The sequence below is a fragment of the Pelodiscus sinensis genome, chromosome 1, assembly GCF_049634645.1.
Source record: "Pelodiscus sinensis isolate JC-2024 chromosome 1, ASM4963464v1, whole genome shotgun sequence".
Classification (NCBI taxonomy): domain Eukaryota; kingdom Metazoa; phylum Chordata; order Testudines; family Trionychidae; genus Pelodiscus; species Pelodiscus sinensis.
In genome coordinates, this window is record NC_134711.1 from 101,966,723 (window position 1) to 101,986,782 (window position 20,060).

Below are 20,060 nucleotides of genomic sequence, written 5' to 3' on the forward strand. Positions count from 1 at the left end.
GTGTTTATAGTGCTCCCTTGCCAAAATGACACAAAACAAAAATTTTGTTCAGGTAGAATGAAACATTTTGAACGTTGACTGAAAACATTTCCTAAATGACTTGTGACCATTTTGAAAAAAGGTGAAAAGGAAGTATTCTACATTTCTGATTTATTCCCAGCTGAAATGATTCACTGCCAGCCCCAAACTCATGAGTTTTTGGGCTCTGAATAATGTGGGTTTTGGGTTTTTTTTTGGCAACTTTACTATTGGTGGGGGGAAAAAACACCCTTGTCTTGCTATAATTATGTGACTGTTGCTGATACCATTCATCAACATATTTTCAAAACACAGGCACCTTGTGCTGAGCAACTAAACATCAACTTATCCAAGTTTGAAAATAGCATCTTTTGACAGAGCAGGCAAATTTGGAAAGTTATCCTTTGGGGGCTGAGCTCTACCTCCAGTCGGGGGTGCTTTTACAGATTCACTGACTATCTGACTCACACCGCCTCTCACTTCAGTGGTCTCACATCTGCCTCTCAGTTTAACCTAGGCTTCTTTAAACTTTGGTATCTGTGGAATATGGGTCATCAAACCTTGGTCAATCTACAGGTAAAAGGCTTGCTTTTTATCAACATGGACTTCCATCAGTAGCTCATCACAAGGCTGGGAGCACAGCTCCTCCTTAGCCCCTATGACAGTGGTGGGAAACCTTAGGCCTGGTGGCTGCATGCAGCCCCCAGCTTGCCTGGATCAGGCCCCGAGGCTCAGGGATCACCCCACACACATTGGGGAGCCCATGCTGGTGCTCCAGCCCCCCTGTTACCCACCCACAGGGCTGGAGCACCCAAAATCTAGCAGCTTGGGCCCCCTTAGTCTCTGGTGTGCGAGAGAAATGTGGGAAGTGTCTTTTTCCTTCTCTCTTAGGAGCTTCTCACTTTGTTTCTCACTTATGTGTGGCCCCGAATGATTTTTCTGTGGGTCAGTGGTCCCCAACCCTAAAAAGATTCCCCACCCCTGTTCTATGACATAGTGTCATGGGGCCACTGCCCCACACTGGGCAGAGACTAGGTTAACAGAACCCTGGGGAAGCTGCATGAGGAGCAGCCAATAGGAGAGGAACTGCAAGAAACAGCCAGTCAGGACCCAGCAGGTCCACATAAAGGGAGCTGCAGGGCAGAGTGGTTCAGTTACTTCTGGGGAGCCCAGGGAGTAAGGGCTGTATCCTTGTGGGGCTGAGAGAACTGCTACCACCTTGGACAGAGCAGTGACTGGCTCCTGGGACTGAGCAGCTGAGACTGCAAGAAGGAGCTGGGACCCAAGGAAAGTGTTCCTGGGAAATAGAGCAGCATTGACCAAGGTTGCAGAGGAACAGGAGGAGGCTGCTATTTACACGGTCCCTGGGTTCAGGCCTGCCCCCCTCTACCGCTCCCCCCTCCCCCCAAACCTACCAGTGGACAAGTGGCAGGACTGTTGGATAGGGATTTACCCCCAGAAGGGGGAAAAGCAAATGGTGACCTAGCCAGAGGGTCGAGAAGAGGATGCTGAGAGAAGAGCCACAGGCAGGAGCAGAGACCGAGCGCCAATGTTCAGACCATGGATGTGGGTGTTGGCCTTGAGGTAATCCCCAGCACAACTAGGAAGAGACACCAGTTACCGTGATGAGGCCTGCACCCTGTGACAGAACAGGCTCTGCTGTCTCTCAATAGATCAGACTCCGTCTACTCAGTATTTACAGTCACCATCAAATTAAAGTTTCATTTAAACAAGGATACTGTTTAAGAAATAGATAAACCAAAAAACATGGTGAGAAAAGCATCCATTTGAACCATGTCTAGATAGTGACTGCACACACCCGTCTTGCAAAAACTAAAGGTGAGGGAGGTAACTGTACAAACTAGGGGTATCCTGGCTGTCTGTGCCCTTTGCTTTACCCTTTCTGCCCTCCACAGTTCAATAGCAAGTGCCCAGGAGAGAGCTGATCAGTCACTTCAACAGCTATGTGTCACTTTTCGTGGAAGGGTCTGTATGGTATATAACAGCTGTGAGCAATAAAATGGCAGTCGTTCTCTCAGGTTAACCTCTGGTGGACAGCTGCTCCTATATTTACCTGCGCCTCCGCAGGTGCAAGCGATTACAGCTCCTATTGGTCAGGAACACAATCCACAGCCAATGGGCGCTGTGATCCCCCATACCTGCAGAAGCACAGATAAATAAAGCGGGGTGGGGACTCAAGTTGGGATCACGTACACCATTATCTAATGAGCCTGGAATCATCAGTTAACCTTCACAGATGCATGGAAAATCCCCCCTCCCCCCCCCGGACTGCTGCCTCTGTATCAGAGGCAGCAGCATGGGGAGGCAAACAGGAGCTACCACTTGCCCCCATCTTGATGCTGCCTCTGAGACAAGGCAGCAGTATGGGGAGGGACATATGTAAACAGAGGGGCCCCCTGAATTTTTAGAAGACAGACACAACTAGTAACTGCACGGTAATCATACAGCTTTAAACAGACACTCCCTTTAGAGGCTTTGAGGTTGATCCTTCAAAGGCACAAATAGCAGCTAGGTGCCGGTCTGCCCTTTAGTGCTGGTGAAAAATCTACTCTTTTGCCTCTGCCATGCAAATGTGCCAGGAAAGCAGTTAGCTTTAACAGCAGCTGTTCCCATGTTGCAGCTGCAAGGGCAAGTAATTAAATGTGGGAGTAGCCAAGCTAGATAGGACTGTTTATAGAAGTTGCTATGTGGACATAAAGAAGGAGCTGATTTATAATGAAGTTGCTGTGGAGCTAGCCTTACTATTCCTGATTACTTATTTGAAGATATGATCAAGAAGGTGGACTTTATTTGGCTGGATTACTATTTGCATTGTTGTAGCTCCTTGAGGCACCATGCACACTTTCACAAATAGACAGCCACCGCCTAGATCAATCCAGCTCTTGAGGACTCTCAAATCCTTACCCTGAAACTTTAGAGAGTTTTAAGAAGAAAGCACCACCAAGGTGGAGGAGGGAGGAATCAGAGACTCAGTTCCTCCTCACAAGGTTTCATTATTAACCCGACATGCAGAGATGGACCTTAACTAAAGCTCCAGCTGTAAAAATCCCAAGCTTTGGAATTGGCCCCTAGATTCCAATGTCATGGCTGTTCCTCAGTGCTAGACCAAGCCAAATCAACCCCTCAGATCCAAATAGCAGGGTAGAAGGAAACGAAATCTGGATCCGGATCCAGACTTTCATGACTCAGCCTTATGCAAATGTTTATTATAGAATCTTGGAACTGGAAGGAACCTCAAGAGGTCACCAGTCCCCTACCCTAATGGTAGGGCCAAGCACCATCCAGATCATCCCTGATACATGTCAGTCTAACCTGCTCCAGTGATAGAGATTCCACAGCCTCCCTAGGCAATTTATTCCAATGTTTAACCACCCTGACAGTCGGGAAGTTTTTCCTAATGTCCAACCTAAACCTCCCTTGCTGCAATTGAAGCCCACTATTTTTGATTACTGATAGCCCTTCTCTTCTCTCAACTGGGGGGAATTCAGTGCACTTCGTAGTGTAACTGACAGAACCCTGAATTAAAATTAGTGATAGTTTGGGATCACTTGGGCTGGATGTTGGTTGCGGAAGCAATGTGTTGGTATCATGACAGCCTTACTCTCTTTCTCTTTTAGTATTCTTGTGCTGGGATTCAGTCTAAGACCTGCCAAAAACCCTCAGACTGTGATGGCTGCTTTGGCCTGTACACCTGCAAACTGCCTAGGGGGCAGTGCGGCTTGAAAGCGGTTTCCAGGGAAACAGGTACTGCACAGCTCCCATGTCAGCCAGCCCAACGCAGCCCTGAATGCATCAGGGGGTCAGACAGTATGGACTTAACACATGTCACTTAAACCCAATACCAGTGGTATCAATGCCACGCTGGCCTGTCTCTAAGCTCTCCTCATGCTTCAACTATCATTAAGCCCCTTGTGCATATACATGAAGGTACAACTTTTAACTAGGATCAACTACTAATTTTTTCCTAAGGCTGACCACCACCCTAGCTAACATGACTGTAAATGGGTTATACTGCATCTAGACTAGCTGCCAATTGGAGTTTCAAATGGGGTTAGCTTGAGGGAAGTAAAACAAAACCCCAAGCCAAAAAATTCCCAAACAAGGACCACCACTTTTTTTCCTGAGCCTCCTCTACATGCTAAAAAATTATATTAGGGCCTGATCTACAACTAAAATTAAGTCAACCCAGCTAGGTCACACAAGGCTGTGACAAATTCACATATACCTGCCCTGACAGATATAGTTAAACCAATCTGAGCCCTAGCATAGATTCTGCTAGGTTGACAAAAGAATTTTTTGTGTTAAATTAGTTGCCACCTCTGGAGGGCATGGATGAATTACAGTGACGGCAAAAGCCCTCTCCTTACTCTAGCAAGTACCTACACTATGGTGTTACAGAGGCACAGCTGCTAAAACATCTGGGCTACGTCTACACTGGCCCCTCTTCCAGAAGGGGCATGTAAATTTCACCAGTCGTCGTAGGGAAATCCGCGGGGGATTTAAATATCCCCCGCGGCATTTAAATAAAAATGTCCGCCGCTTTTTTCCGGCTTTTAAAAAAGCCGGAAAAGAGCATCTAGACTGGCCCCGATCCTCCGGAAAAAGCGCCCTTTTCCGGAGGCTCTTATTCTTACTTTGAAGTAGGAATAAGAGCCTCCGGAAAAGGGCGCTTTTTCCGGAGGATCGGGGCCAGTCTAGACGCTCTTTTCCGGCTTTTTTAAAAGCCGGAAAAAAGCGGCGGACATTTTTATTTAAATGCCGCGGGGGATATTTAAATCCCCCGCGGATTTCCCTACGACGACTCGTGAAATTTACATGCCCCTTCCGGAAAAGGGGCCAGTGTAGACGTAGCCCTGTAGTGCAGACAAGCCATGAGTGAGTTTAAACAGATTTAATTAAACCAGTACAAAACCCTGTGTGGACAAAGTCCAGACTACCAGAAAAGACAATCCCAGTGCAAGTGTTCTTTGTGATGTCATAGGAGTATCTGAAGATCTTCAACAACATATCTATCTACTGTCATTAATTTGGATATTCTAAAACTTTTCTGTGTAGGAACAATTTTTCTGTGTAATCTAAGGTGTGAATTTAAACCATGATAGTTATGTGGGCATAACACCTCTCCACACCACACGGACAGTCTTATTCTACATAAGAGTGCCTTTTTCAGTCTTTGACTTTGTCTACACTAACAGGTGCCATCAATCTACTTCAGCTGTTATATATACCTTGGATCCTGTAATTTCCACTCCAGGTCATCTGAAGAAGTGGGTCTTACCTGCAAACGTTCATGACCTAATAAATTTGTTAGGCTATGTCTAGACTGCAGAGTTTTTCTGGGATACCAGAGGTATCCCAGAAAAACTCTGCCGCATCCAGGAAACGCATCTGCTTTTTCAGAATAGTTTCCGAAAAAGCAGGCGCATTCTTTCGGCATCCCTGTATTCCTCATTTTATGAGGAATAAGGGATGTTCCGAAAGAGGAGGTTTTTCTGACATTTGGCCCCATGTAGATGCAGGGCTGTCCCACATTTTGGCACCTGAGGCAGGGAGCTCAAATGACGCCCCCATATGCACAGATGAACCAGCAGCAGACACAATTTTCTATACTCTGGGTCCTAGTGGCACCCCCCACAGTCTGGCACCTGAGGTGGCCTCCTCAGTTCGCCTTTGGCTTATGGTAAGGCCAGCCCTGTGTGGCCGGGCCAAATGTCAGAAAAGCCTCTTCTGAAAAAACAAGTGGAAAAAGGTATGCAAATTGCAGTTGGCAATTTGCGTATCTTTTTCAAAAAAAAAAAAAAACCCACCACAGCATAGACATAGCCTTAGTCTCTACGGTGCCATAGGATTACTCATTGTTTTTAAAGTTACAGACTAACATGGCTCCCCCTCTGAGACTTTCAGAACAGAGTTAAGCTGTGCCTGCCTACGGGGAGTGTGAACAGTATTGTGGCATGCTTTAATGAAAAACAGAAAAGTAAATGTAGAACAGTGTCCTTTCCCTTTGAGGGCCAAACACTAAAACACCAGGGTTTTCCACATGTAAACAGATGGTGTAAGGCTTGCTTGCAACCAACTCCAAAGACAAATGTAAAATGTAGCTCTGCTCAGTCGAGTTCCAGAGAGGATGAAGACACAAGATCTGATCTAATCCCTCAGCCTCTCTAAACCACCAGGCTCTCACTGGCAAACTCGGTGCTCAATTTTCCATAGCATATCCTTATTGAAAAATACAGAAAGAATTAATTAATTTCCCAGAGCTGGCTCAACCCCGGTCCTCTTGCAAGTGTCTGCACTCAGAGCACCACAACTCTAATCTAGTTTTTTAACACAAAAGGATTAACCCTCTTCCTTGTCAAACTCAAGTCTGTATAGCCTGTCACCTGTGAAGCACATATACATTCCGTAAGCACTCCAGCCTTTCGTAGTGCCATATAAATCAACTCTGACTACCTGCCCCATCACAAAATACTAACCACCTCAGTGAAAGCAAGATGAGGAGGAAAGACGATCTCAATCTTTAGATACTGGAGTAGCATTTCTACACAGGTGTCTTGTGTGAACTTGAGAAACCTCTCTGTGCGTCACTTTCCTCATTTGTGTAATAACTATAAAACCAGCCTTGCTGCATGGTAGGAATCTTAATTAATTACTGATTGTAAAGCAAATTGAGTTTAGGAGATTATAGGTATGCTGCATGTTATGAATACACAAGCAATCAAACGTATATGTGAATTTGCTATGGGTGTTTAATTAAGGGTTAGTGTTAGTAGAGCACAGTTTTTAAATATTAACTTATTTACACATTGACTGCTCCTGTTTCTTGACTGGCAGTTCCCTTAGCTCTAAGCAAAATCAATTAAACCCCATGTCTGCAGCAGCAATACAACTGAGAATTCAGCTAATCAATTGCTCATCAAGTTTATGTCTCTCTGTGTGTTTTTAATCTGTAGGTGGATTCTACCAAAGTGTACAAAGCACCTGAGGCATTTGATCCTGTTAAACTTGGAATGACAAAGCAGCTCAATATCAAGCTGGAAAGGTTGTACTGTTGCCTAGAGCCTAAAACTTTCTATATTTCTTCACACTTTTCATTTTAAAGATTGAACTAAAAACTTCAAAAATGTAAGAATTCTAGCCAAAATTCTTTTCACAGACTTGTGTTATTCACTTCAACATTTCATAAGCTACATACATTTGAATCACTCTTTCTGTAAGGCTGCCTATGACACTACTTCCGCACTGGGGCGCACTGGCTTACTTTCACCTTAGCATGAGCCCCTATAACCTGCATTGAGAAACCTAGATTTGTTCACCAATGCCATAGCATGGTCATCAACCTCTGTATGGGGCCTAGACTCCACGGGAACGTCTAGACTACATCCCTCTTTTGACAGCAGGATGTAAATTAGACACTTTGAAATTGAAAATGAAGCTGGGATTTGAATTTCCCACACTTCATTTGCATATTCACATCATGGCGCTCTTTCGAAAAAGCGTTATTTCACAGTAGGTTTACAGGATCTTTTGGAAAAGGCAACTATTTTCAAAAGAACCGTGTCTAGACTGCGAAATAGCGCTTTTCCAAAAGAGCACCATGATGCACATATGCAAATGAAGCACAGGAAATTCAAATCCCAGCTTCATTTGAAATTTCATAGTCTAATTTACATCCCTCTGTCGAAAGAGGGATGTAGTCTAGACACACCCCACTAGAGGGAAGCAGAACACTTCAGTGTGTTACAGTTGCAGTAAAGCACATTCTTAAGTGTTTGGCTGACCTGGGACTTGAAACACTTAATTTCTCCCTATTTATCTTCCATTCTAGTTCTCTTAAAAAAAAAAAACAGTGTTAGGTTAGCGAGGATAAACTTTTCACTGAAAATCTCCATAGCTGGAGTCCTTCAAGATTGTTGGTAGCTGCAAAGTTCCTTTGCTTACTTCAGAAATTACTCTCTTTACAACTGACTGAATTACAGAGTTGTTAGGGCTGAGCCCCAATCTCAATGAAGTAAAGTGGAGTCTTCCAGCTGATTTCAGCGGTCACTGGATTGGACTCCCAGTGCCTCATCCCCACGTTGTATGGTCACACATCACTAATATCTGTCAGTTGTTGAAATAGCCACACACTTAGACTACAGCTATGGATGCTGACTTGCCCTCCCCTCAGTCCATACATATGAAGTTTCAGAAAGTTCAAATTAAATAAATGAGCTCAGTGTCAGAGGTAGTGGGGGGTGGGAGTGGGGGTGGAGTGGGGCGGGGAAAAGCAGGAGCCAATGAGTAGGGGGCACTGGCTGAAAAGCCAGCTCCCGCCATCCCCCGTGCGTAAACGTAGAACCGCTGCAATTTTCAGTGGTTACACGTTTACCACAAACAAACGTATTTTAACATCCCTAATTGTAAACAGTCCCCAGAATGCTTCATTTATAATTAACAGGGGATACTCTTCAAACCTTTGCAATTGATGTTACAGCCAACAGTTGTGTCTAACTTCTTTTCTGATTGTTTTGTTGCATTATTGTGCACAGTTTGATCAATAAAGAAAAAAAACTCAATTACTTACAGTGTACGTCTAGACTGTGAGGATCTATGGGAAAAAGATATATGCAAAATGTGGAGCACATTTTGCATATCTTTTTCTGATACTTTTGTCGGAAGAGGCCCATCTAGACTGGGCCAAATTTCAGAAAAACCCTTTCTTCGAAAGCCCCCTTCTTCCTTGTGAGAAATACAGGGGGGTTCCGAAAGAGCATGTCTGCTCTTCCACACACACAAAAAAAGTGGAAGAGAAAATGTGTTGCCTGGACGCGGTGGAGTTTTTTCAGGATTACTCCAGTATCCCGAACTTCCCCCCTCCCCCCGTAGTCTAGCCAAACCCTCTGTGAGCAGTTCATTCATCCCACTAGAAGTGGTTGCTTGCAAATGTCACTGATTTTCAAGTGGCAGGTGAAAGATATGTAGCTTATCTGTCCTATAAAGAGTGACTATAAGTGACAGTACTTGGAAGTGGCATATGACATGAAGACCAGGGGCATAGATTGGATTTGTGATTGATGGGAAAGCTTCCAAACAAAGCAAAATAGTAAATGCTGCTTTCTGTGCTTATTTTAAACTAAATGAATTTAATGCTCGTGAAAGATACAATGCTGACAGCTCTAGAAATAGAAATTAACCACAAATCAGACAGCCACCATTTTTATTGATTCGACTCTGTCCTGGAGGAACAGCACCGAGCAGAGAAAGGAGAGTTCAATTCTCCATTTTCATCTGGCCCCCATCAGCTTCTCTATTGGGGCTATTGTCCAGGCAACCAACAAACCACAACTGAGTGGTGGTAATAGTGGTGTTGGCTCTTGGCTGCTTGAAACTGGGCAGTAATTAGCCCAGAAGAGGGAGCTTCTTAAAGGTCCAGCTGAGAATCAACTGGCTTTATCTTGTTTTAGGGCTGCCCTAAATCTTCCTGACATCCAGGGTTCCACTTTGCTGCTCTTAGGATTTGAATGAAGTTTGTCAATGTACCAATGCCACATAAGAAACATACTTGTATATTATGATCTCACATTTATACTGGGTATTGCCTACAGGCCAACCAGGCAGGAAGCCCAGTTATGCTACATGCTGGACAAACACAGTGGATCAATAAATTGCTAAGCACCAGACAGAGGTTAACTAATGCTCACCAATCTCTCTGAAAGTCACTCATCCACCCTGCCCACCGCTCACACATTCGCTCTTGGCGCCTGCTGCAGTTGTGTCTAAAAGAGGCGCCACCACTTTAAGAAGTTTTGCAGGCACAACACAAGGATCAAAGACCATCAGTACCCAGGTGCTGAGAGGGGCTTTGTCATGCATGAGGCTGGTGAAATGGAGGCTGCTCTTTAGCTAAACATATTAGTATCAAGGCTCTTCCATAGTCTGAGGGGGCAGGGACAGATGAATATCCAGGAATGGGGACATCCGGAGAGAGAGAGAGAAAAACATCCACCTTCCCCAAACACCCTCCCACCCCTGCAAAGCTCCCCTTACCTACTTGCATCCTCAGGAGGCAACTCCATCCAAACCACTTTCTCACAGTCGGTAGATGTGGAACTGCTCCCCTCTTTCCATGGACGAAGTCTTGGGGCACTGCCCCAGTTTGGCCTCCCTCCAGGGAACAGATCAGTTTCAGGACTTACCCATCCCTCCTCATCTGGGTGTTCTCATGAGCAGGGGGTTGAAATGCAATGAAAAGAGCTCTCACCAGCCAGGGAACAACAGCCCACTTCCCTCAACCCATCTGCTTTGCTATCTAAGCCCTCTGTTCTCCTATGGTGCCTTCCCATACAAGCTTGGTGGGAGGGGATAGGCCAGAGCCTGGCTCACTGCAGCCGATAATGAAGAGGGGAACAGCTGCTGCCTGGGGTCAGCAGAGCAGGAGAGGAGAGGGAAGCAGTAATCAGCCTCTGGCCATCACAGCACCTGAGCCAAGTGCAAACTCTTCCACTCTGTCCTGCCACAGAGCTCCTTGCAAGCGGAGTTAATGATTTCATTTTTTTCTCCCTTGATGTGTCCCTAGTTGTAGCTTGTAAGTTTTCAAACATTGTGTTGGTGACCAAAGGGAACAAATCAGACCCCAAATGGAGGGGTTTTTTTAACTGATCTTTTAAAGACAAAACAATAGAAACATTTGCATCAAGACAAACATATCTATTAAAACAATTTGTAAAATCACTATTCCCCCCAACAGTGTTTGCAGTCCTGATGTTGCAGCATTGGACTACTGCATAAAAAATCTAAAAGGGAAATTAATTGGATACCCACCATAAAAAAAAAGGGAAACTGACTTGCCTATTTTCATTGTCCAAACTGAGTGCAATGTAGAAAATAAACACCAGAGTGAAAGTAAATTGGATTACAAAATACCTCCTGCTTCAATCATTTGCTTTCATTTCTAGCCATTTTTTTAAAAAAATACAGTTTTAAATCTGACCGTGTCCCTGATGTTTGATATGACCATGTTAGAGGATTGGGCTTGATTCAGTCCTGGGATTACGCTCATGCTTCCTTGGCTAGCAGAAGGTAAGAGAAACTCTATGATTAACACCCACAGAAAACATGTTTCACACTGAGCCATCCAGGATCTTGTGCAAGTTCTGGAGGGAGCCCTACTTGAGCCTGTTTTATGCAGGATCCATATAGGTGGAGGGTGTGAAGTACAAAGTGCAGTGAGACAATCCCCAGGGTTCAAACAGGGAAGTGGAGGACCTGTAATAGACACCTTTCCCCCCTCCTCCAGCCCCATGAGTCATCAGGAGGGTGACTAGAAGCCCATTTTTAAAGGGACAGTCCCGTATTTAAGCCCTCCTGCAGGTGTCGTGACTTTTGCTTAAAAACAGGCAAATTGTCTCATATTTTCTGTCTCCCCTGTTAGTATTCGTGGGTCCTGCTGCTGGCCCGATACGTGATCACTATCTGCCCAGCCACCAGCGGTCAGTGTGCTGGGGGGGGGAGGTGTCTAGTGGCTGACAATGACAGTGGGTGAGTAAGGCTGGTGGCAGGACGAAGTTGCAGCATATGGGGCTGGCCACTCCTCCTGATCTGGGTAGCTTCCACTGTGAGCCAGCTCTTAGCCAGAAGGACCCTGACCCTTATCCCCATTTCTGGCTGGCACTGGCAGCACACAGCAAGCTGTGGCGATGACTCAGTGCGGGCAGGTGCCAGGCGGTAGCTGGTTTCGTCACCTCTGCTGCCCGTCCATCAGCCTTTTACGTGTTCCCCTTCTGCTAACCTCTCCCTGCTTTTCCTCTCACAGCCCCACTGCTCTTTTATTCCCCCATCCCCTCGGCAGGGATCTCTCAGTGTTGTGCAAAGAACTAGTGCCTCATCAGAGCACAGAGCTCACCAACAGCATGGCTGGCAATTTCCTTCCTGCCCCCACCAACTCTGGCTTGACCAGAGTCCTGGGAAAGCTCAAGACCCTCTGGGTCTGGTCACTACCAGGAGGAGCTGAGTCCAGCATGAACCAAAGCCCTGTGCAGCGCTACCACAGGGAAGCTCAGCAGAGTTTGCGCAAAAATTTTTCAGTGTTGCAGCACAGATCTCTACCATGTCTTCAAAAGGTGTCACCTCATTAGCTGGGAGCCATAGGAAGCTGCTATACTCTATTGGACCAGGAATGAACGAGGTCATGAAAGAGGGTTTGACAGTGACCCACCTAAAGAAACACAAATTTTAACATCAGAATAGACCACCTTCCAAAGCTGAGTCCTAACACTCTCCATTTGCCTTGGACACAGTTGGCTGTTCTCTCCAGGTGCACCATCAGCCTCAACCCACCATGCTACCACTGCCAATCAAGCTCTGTGGAGCACTTCATAATTAATCACCTAAATTAAAGATGGTAACTTTTCATCAAACATGAAGTCAGATCCCATGTAAAATGCAAGAACCATTCAGGAATTCATCAGCATCCCAAGCTAACTACAGCAGATAATGTATGTCTTGTCAATGCAGAAGGGCTTTAGCATGGGCTGAGCCCTATTTTGCGCCTGAGCTGATCCCTGGTCAAAGTTGGGGTCTGGAAAAGGGTAACTCACTTGAACTTCTGGAAGCCTGTTTCCAGGGGATCGTATGTTGGGCTGAGTTCATGCTCAAAAGCTCTTGGTGGGCATTATATGAATGTGAGAGACATAAGAGCATTGTAACAGAAAGACTGAGCATCAGTGTGTGGGTAGAGGGAGAGTGGATGGATGGATAAACAACCATTGTATTTGACCACTAGATGGCTCTGCTGGACCAAATACAAAAATGAGGCAAAAGGTTAAAAGCAAATCTATACAGCAAGTTAAAAAAAAAATCAATATTTCTCATCGAAAATCCCCAACACATTTTCTTTTTACGCCACTCGCTTTTAATTATATGGTGTAAGGTTCTCAACTTAGACAATACAAGGAAAGGCCTCTCCATGAGGCCAGTGACACAGCCTCCTTGCAGAGCAAACTGGTCAGTTCGTTGGCTGGCATATCAAGTTCTCAGTAGGTTTAGTGGTTCCCCTTCCACCTCCTTTCCTCATTTGTAAGTACACCCTGCCCGTGTCCTTTGGCATCCCTGCAGTCCTCTGCATCCTTGTGTGTGTCAAGACCTATTTTCATGTCTCCTCTATTTCCCTCCTACTTCTGTCCTTCATTCTCAGTCCAGGGAAATACAACCTTTTCCCCAGTCCTCATTAGCACATCCAAGAGTGCCACTCAGAATGGAGGCAGGGCATGTGTCAATGGTTAATATGCTTCCTAACCCCAATATAAATAGAAATAAAAAGTTTTAAAACTACAAAATCAAATCCGTGTGAAGGTCTGTAAAATGCTAATGCAGAGTTCAGAGTGCTTGGTCCAGTGCATGTTACTGTAGGAGTCCACAGATCTCCCCAGGCTGCTCTACCGCCATCACTTCAGGTCATGGGGCTGCTTTCACACACGAGCAAACCCAGGCCTGTCTGCCTCCAGCGCCCAGCAGCCAGGGCTATCCCCCCGTGGGAGTTGGCTAAGTGGGAATGGTGGGTAACAGTTCATCTTGTTTCTGCGGAATGGTAAACGCCTTCTATTCCATGGAACGACAGTGCTTGTGGCTTTTATTTCTTGTGGAGGAATTTCATTTTGCTCCCTGATGAAGATTAAGAAAGGAAAAGAGCCGTTATATAGTAAAATATAGTATGGAGAAAGTGTAAGCTCATCTTCAGAGCTAACTGGAGCTGGTTCCTCAGAATCACTCCCTCCTCCACCCTGCAATGCTGGGTCTTGTACAAGAGCAAGTTCCCCTGACTCCCCGAAGGAAGGAATTGGCTCCCTGTGGGGGTAGGTACAATAGCACTAGCTGAATATTTCAGCCAGACAGTGGCAATTTGAAAGGGACACAAGCTACAGCCTTCTCTCTCCTTCCACCTGAGGCAGGAGTTAAATGTTCTGCTTTCAAAGGGCTTCTGTTCCAGCCCTCTTTCTCTCTGTCCCCCCAGGTACTGCTATGGCTAGTGCTATTGCAATAGCGGAGCACCCTACAAGGGTTTATCTTCACAACACCGCTGGAAGGTAATTGCCTCATCCTCACCGCAGCAAAGAGGGGCTGGAGCACTGGGAGAGAAACTGACTTGTCCATGTGAAGATCCAGTCCAGAACTCCCAGGTCCACCCCCGTGCCTTCGCCCATAAGACCAGTCTTCCTCCTTTGCAAGTCAGGCAACGAACTCAGGGCTCAAGCTTTGCTCCGCCCAAGCTCCCAGCACCACTGGCACTCGTGTGCATTAATCCCTGGCCCAGCACTGACCACTGAGGGAAGGCCCCTGATCAGGTCACAGTAACACAGAGGGGGAAATGCCAGAGTCAACTCTTTGGAGCGTGTCGCCTCCTCAAATAGCATCTTTGTTCTCCAATCACTGAGCCAGTAACCAAGGGAGCATGCAACACAACCACTGTGAAAGGACAATGGTTACTCTGGCATCTTACCGAGTCCTTTCAGGAATTTATTGACTCCACTCTGCTCCCCACTGGGGAGTGTTTCCAGGTACTCCTGGGCACGTACCTCAAACAGACCTGCCAGAAAAAAAAATCCACAATCCTTTGGGTTCCAAATACACTGTAATAATGCCTAACTCGTCAGCAGTCGAGCGAAAAGCACTTTACTAAGGAGATCTGTACCATGAGCCCCATTCTAAGAGGAGGACACTGCAGCTCACAAAGCAGACATTGACTTGCCTCAGGTTACCCAGCAGGCCAGTGGCAGAGTTGGTCTCCAGAGCCACAGTCCAGGGCTTTATCCACTAGGCCTCACTGCTTCCTTGTGTGGGAATGACTAGCCCGACTGGTCAGCATTGCTTCGTGGAGGGAATGAAGGAATCTTTTCAAGGGAATTCTCTTGAGCTCTTCGACAGGGAGCAAGCAGAGACTAGAATGTGGGGCCACTGGAGGAATTAACATTTGCTGGCCATAGTCTCACTATCTATGAAAAGCTCTGTGGTCCCTCTGCCCTTTCCAGTGTCCACTGGTCATTAGGTCAAGGAGCTTGCATCATTAGCACTGACTAGCAGTTTGCTCACTACCTGAGAGAATCCAGGGAAAACACCCCAAACTGCCACTACTTCCCTACATTCATCATTAATGCTCATCGCTTCAAAACACTTTGCAAACATTATCTAAGCTTCACAACTGTGCAGTGAGGTAAGTAATTCTCTCCCCCCTCCCGCTTTACAGACAGGGAAACTGAGGCACCAAGCATTTACGTGACATTCAAGACCTGAGAGAGGAAGGGCTAGGAATGGAACACAGGAGTTATTGGGGCTGGGGTCTGTATTCAGGGCACATCTCTCCCAAAAGGGGATGGGGCCGCTGCAACTCTAGAACTATGACCACTGCTGCTAAGGGAGACAGTACTGGCCGCTCACCGCTCCCAGGGGACCGACAGCAAAGGCCTAGATGGAAAAAGAAAGCAGAGTCCCTAACCTTTGACGCCCTGTTTCCGCAGCTCCCGTTCCTGAATGAAGCCCCCAAACATCTGGGTTTCCATGAAGACCTCCAGGAAGCGTCGAAGGCTTTTGGAGGAGACGGACTTGCGGAAGGCCTCCCGCTGCAGGGTTCGCTCCTCTCGCTCAGTGGGGATCAGGAAAAGGGAGTAGTGGCCCATGATCTCCACAAAGAAACGAACGAAGGCTTCCGACACCACTTCGTTCAAGGGGCTGGACTCTAAGGAAGAAGCAGTGGGGGGAGAGGGGGGTGTGGAGAAACAGAGAAAGCCGTGAGGTGCTGGTGGTGGAACTGTGAGGCTGCGCTGGGCGGGAAAGGCCCCACTGGTTCGCCTGGAAGTTGTATTCCTGGCTGTGGTTCCACAGCGTACCAGCCCTGCATCTGAGTCCTGCTGGCCCCCTTAGGGACGGGGACTTGCACTGGCCTAAGAATGAGAAGCAGCTGTGGAGAGAGAGCACTCAACAGTCTGTTCCATTAAAAGGCTGGGAGTGGGCTGCCAATGCTCCCAAGAGCACTACGTAGGCTGCAGGGCCCTGGCTGGTGCAGAATCTCAGAGTGCGCCCCCATCGGCCCCCACTCCAGCAGTAAGTGGGAGACCTTTTCTCACTTTGCCGATTCAGGCTGGGAGGGCTGCAGAGCCTGCAGGTTCAGCTCGGCTGGAAGGGCAGGATTCACTCCCAGGACTGACACCAAAGCAACCTCTTCAACTAGCAGGAGTAGGGTTGCTACGTTGTGGATAAGGCAGGTGAGTGCAGGGAGGATGTATGGGGCAGAGGGTGAAAGGGGACAAGGGGAGCTAGTCACATAGTTAGCACAGGCCACCAGTGTGATGGACAGTATAGCAAAGCCTCAGCTAGTTCTAGCCACTGAACTGCATCTTCCATTCCAGCTTGGGTTAGACATCCCTTCTGGGGACGTAAATGAAGGGCCGTGGGGCCCATCCCATAAGAACGAGCAGACAGGCTGCAGGCTGTACCGTGTTTGCCATTCAGAGGAACCTCCTCCTTGTCACTAGCCAACTCGTTCCTCTGCTCCAGGATGTGCTCTAGCGCCGCCTGCAGCTTCCGAGGCAGGATGGAGTCCTCGTCCTCCATCTAGAAAACACATGCACACGCTCAGGGACCTTGTGCTGGCTCGGAGAACCTGCATTTCTGCTCAGCTAATTCACATGGAGTCGGGGAGAAACAGGGCAAGGGCACGCTGACCGTTTCCTGTTATGCGCCCAGGAGAGCAATGAGAACAAGACTCAGTGCGTGCCTAGCGCCTTCCACTCGAGTCGTCCGTCCCTTCCACAAGCACTGAAGGCACGTGTCTCACCCTCTGCTGCACACCTTGCATTGGTTAGATTTGTAACCCTTCCTTTCAGCTGCCCATCTCCTGGCCCTGACTAGAGGGAAGGTGCCACTCTGACAACAACAGGAGCAGGAGTCATCCGAACAATGCCAGCAAGCAGCTAGGTAGGCATGGCAATAAGGCCAAGACCCGCATGTGGTAAAGGGATTTAGCCCACCCCTCCCTTCCCATCCCCATACAATGTCATGCAGGGGTATCTGGAGAGGCACAGAGACACCACAGCTGTACTGGGCAGAAACAGAGTTGGCAGTAAGAATGGAGGGGGTTGCCACACTCTAGTTACTGGGGGTGGGAAGCCCTACTTAAACCACTGAGAGAAGGCTGTATGGCTAGAGCCATTGACAAATGAAAATTGTATTGAAAGATAAGAACCAGACGTAGTCCCCACATCACCCCCATGAGGGAAGGCAGTTCTTTTATCCCCACTTTAGAGATGGGGAACTGTGGCCCTCTAGGGATTAAGCAACTTGCCCAAGGTCTCATGAGAAATCTGACACAGAGACAGGAGTTGACCCCAGCATCTTAATCAAAAGCCTGATTTCCTGCCCTAGCCTGAATTCTTTGGGTTGTGGCTGTGATTCAGAGGAGCTGGATTCGGTTTAGAAAATAAGCAAAACCACTTGATAATCAACCTCTGGGTTCCAGGTTTAGGAATATGTTCCAGGACCTCCCAAATTCTTGCTCTTCTGCTCCTGGTCAAAGGGAGTCAGAATCCAGAGGCATATTTGTCTGCCAACTGATGGCCAGATTACTATTCATTGTCTTTTCACTATGGTCTGGTAATGTCAGGACTAGACAGGAAGGAACATGAGAGGGACCACGTAAGACAAAAACTGAAAGATCTACTGAGAACCAGTCCTCATTGGCGCAGATATTACCCAGAAAGTTAGTACTGACCAGTGCTTAGAGCAAAGAACAGCAATGAGACTCTAGGGTCAAATTCCAGCTTTGCCTGTGACTCACTCTGTGAGACCAGACAACACACTTAGGGCATGTCTACACCACATTCCTCTTTTGAGATAGGAATGCAAATGCAGACGAACTAAATTGCAAATGAAGCATGGATTTGAATTTCCCATGCTTCATTTGCATAATCATGTCTGGGCGCTATTTCGAAATACCCTATTTCAAAAAAAGAAACGCCATCTAGACGTGGTTATTTAGAAAGAAAACCCTTCTTTTGAAATTACCCTTACTCCTTATAAAATGAGGTTTAAGGGTAATTTCAAAAGAACGGTTTTCTTTCAAAATAACTGCGTCTAGACAGCATTTCTTTTTTTGAAATAGGGTATTTTGAAATAGTGCCCGGATGCGATTATGCAAATGAAGCACGGAAAATTCAAATCCGCGCTTCATTTGCAATTTTGTTCGTCTGCATTTGCATTCCTCTCTCAAAAGAGGAATGCAGTGTAGACATGCCCTTATATAGGCGTGCCTCAGTTTCTCATCTGCTAAAAGGGATATTTCCTACTTTGCAAGGCTTTTGGAAGGTTTAATGTTTGTAAAGTACTTTGAGAATCTGTGAGATGCTACCTAAGCACAAAGTACTTTGACATTGCTATTAAACTGCACCAGCCATCAACTCCTGCCTCCTAGCCTGTGAGAAGGCAGGTGTCCCAGCCCAGCCAGACAAGCAAAATAAACAATTACAAGGCAAGGCAAGAGGAAACAGGAAGTGGGAAGAAAGAACCCCATATGGGACAGTTGTACTCACCTGTCTGAGGAACCGGTTATTAACTAGGTCAACCACAAGGACCTACCAAGGAAAGAATGGGGAATTGTTATTTTCTGTCACCAGAGATTATCCCAGATCTTCCCTGCTCTCCAGAAAAGCTTCAGCCCTCTCACAGATCCATGACAGCAAGAGGAAATATAAAACACTGGCCAACAGCTGGGCCCCTGTTGTGGTTTTCTGACCACATAGCCACAAGCCACAAAATGACAGCTTGAATGAAAGAAGCTGTCCTTCATTCACCCTCTTGCCTTCACCTCTCCCTTACGTATCTCAAACCTTAGACTAGAACACAGTCCGATCAATTGTTTAAGCAAAAATCCGTACAAAGAAGCCATAGGCTATTTTACATAGCCAAGGATGAGTAAGTGACCAAAATAATACAGGGATTTATCGTGAACTTTTATTTGGTATTGACTTTGTCCCACAAAACAAAGTAAAGCAACTTTTTAAAAACATTTAAACACATCATACATTAAAAACTCACTGCCACAGGAATATTGGAAGCAGTTGCTTACTATGACTCTGCAAGTATCAGATTTGTATGAACAGTGTTGACAGTTATAGAGCCGGTATGAAGTGGGAAGGAAAACAGGGTCACTGATCTAAGTTTGTCTTTAAAACAGGGGTTCTCAAACTTGTGATACCGTGATCCCCCCCTCAGTTGCTCGCGACCTCCCCTCTGCATTGCTGCAACCACCCTCTCAGTTGCTTGCGACCCCCCTCTAAGTTGCTTGGGACCCACAGTTTGAGAAACGCTGCTTTAAAAGATTATTTCCTTTAACACTCTACCACCATGAGGGCCACAAAAGGGCAGATGGTGATAGTCCATCAGTAGGGCTCCAAATGGCCATCCTGAACTGGAGTCTAGCACCTACAAGCCCTAGTGACAGACCGCACTCCATTGTACTGTACAAACACAGAGCAAAAACACAGTCCCTGCTCCAAGGAGCTTGTAATCTAAGTATAAGGCAAGAGACAGCAAATTGATACTGTCAGTCAGATAGAGGATCTGGGTCTGGATTCACTGCCGCTATCCCAGACAAGAACAATTCACACCTGACCAACTTGGTAATTGACTCTGAATGCTCACCTCTTCCACTGGTAGCTCCTTGAGGCGAGGCAGCGAGCTGGTGAGCAGGCCAATCAGGAAGGGGGTTGGTGAGCACACAATGTCAATCATGGAAGGTGGCAGCACAGGGATGTAGGTGTGCTGCCAGGTGAAGGGGTAGAGAAGAGCCACCATGGCATGGCAACACTTCGACAGGGTGCTAGAAGACAACACAAAGCACCAGCAGTTAAGGGGCAAGACTCCGCACTTGCTGAAAATCAGGCCCCTTTTCAGGTGTCTCACATTGGGCACCCATGGTCGGTAGCCATTTCCAGAACTCTAGTCCCCATGTTTTATTTCCTGGTCTAACAACACATGGAACAGGGGCAGGGTTA

At 46.7% G+C, this 20,060-nt stretch overlaps 1 protein-coding gene across 3 annotated transcripts in view; it reads right to left on the reverse strand.

Annotated features, from left to right (window-relative positions):
* Positions 1-10,589: 10,589 nt before the first annotated feature.
* The window catches only part of DENND2A (DENN domain containing 2A), an 87,334-nt gene continuing 77,863 nt past the window's right edge, over positions 10,590-20,060 (reverse strand). The window contains exons 15-20 of one of the 3 annotated variants that reach the window (XM_075939757.1): positions 19,708-19,885; positions 18,597-18,638; positions 16,506-16,623; positions 15,509-15,748; positions 14,516-14,602; positions 10,590-13,680 (exon numbers count right to left, since the gene is read on the reverse strand). In XM_075939757.1, the coding sequence (XP_075795872.1) occupies positions 13,649-13,680; positions 14,516-14,602; positions 15,509-15,748; positions 16,506-16,623; positions 18,597-18,638; positions 19,708-19,885 (697 nt within the window). In that variant the 3' untranslated portion in view covers positions 10,590-13,648. The remainder of the gene's footprint in view (positions 13,681-14,515; positions 14,603-15,508; positions 15,749-16,505; positions 16,624-18,596; positions 18,639-19,707; positions 19,886-20,060) is intronic. The other 2 variants (XM_075939756.1, XM_075939755.1) reach the window with 2 other exon arrangements.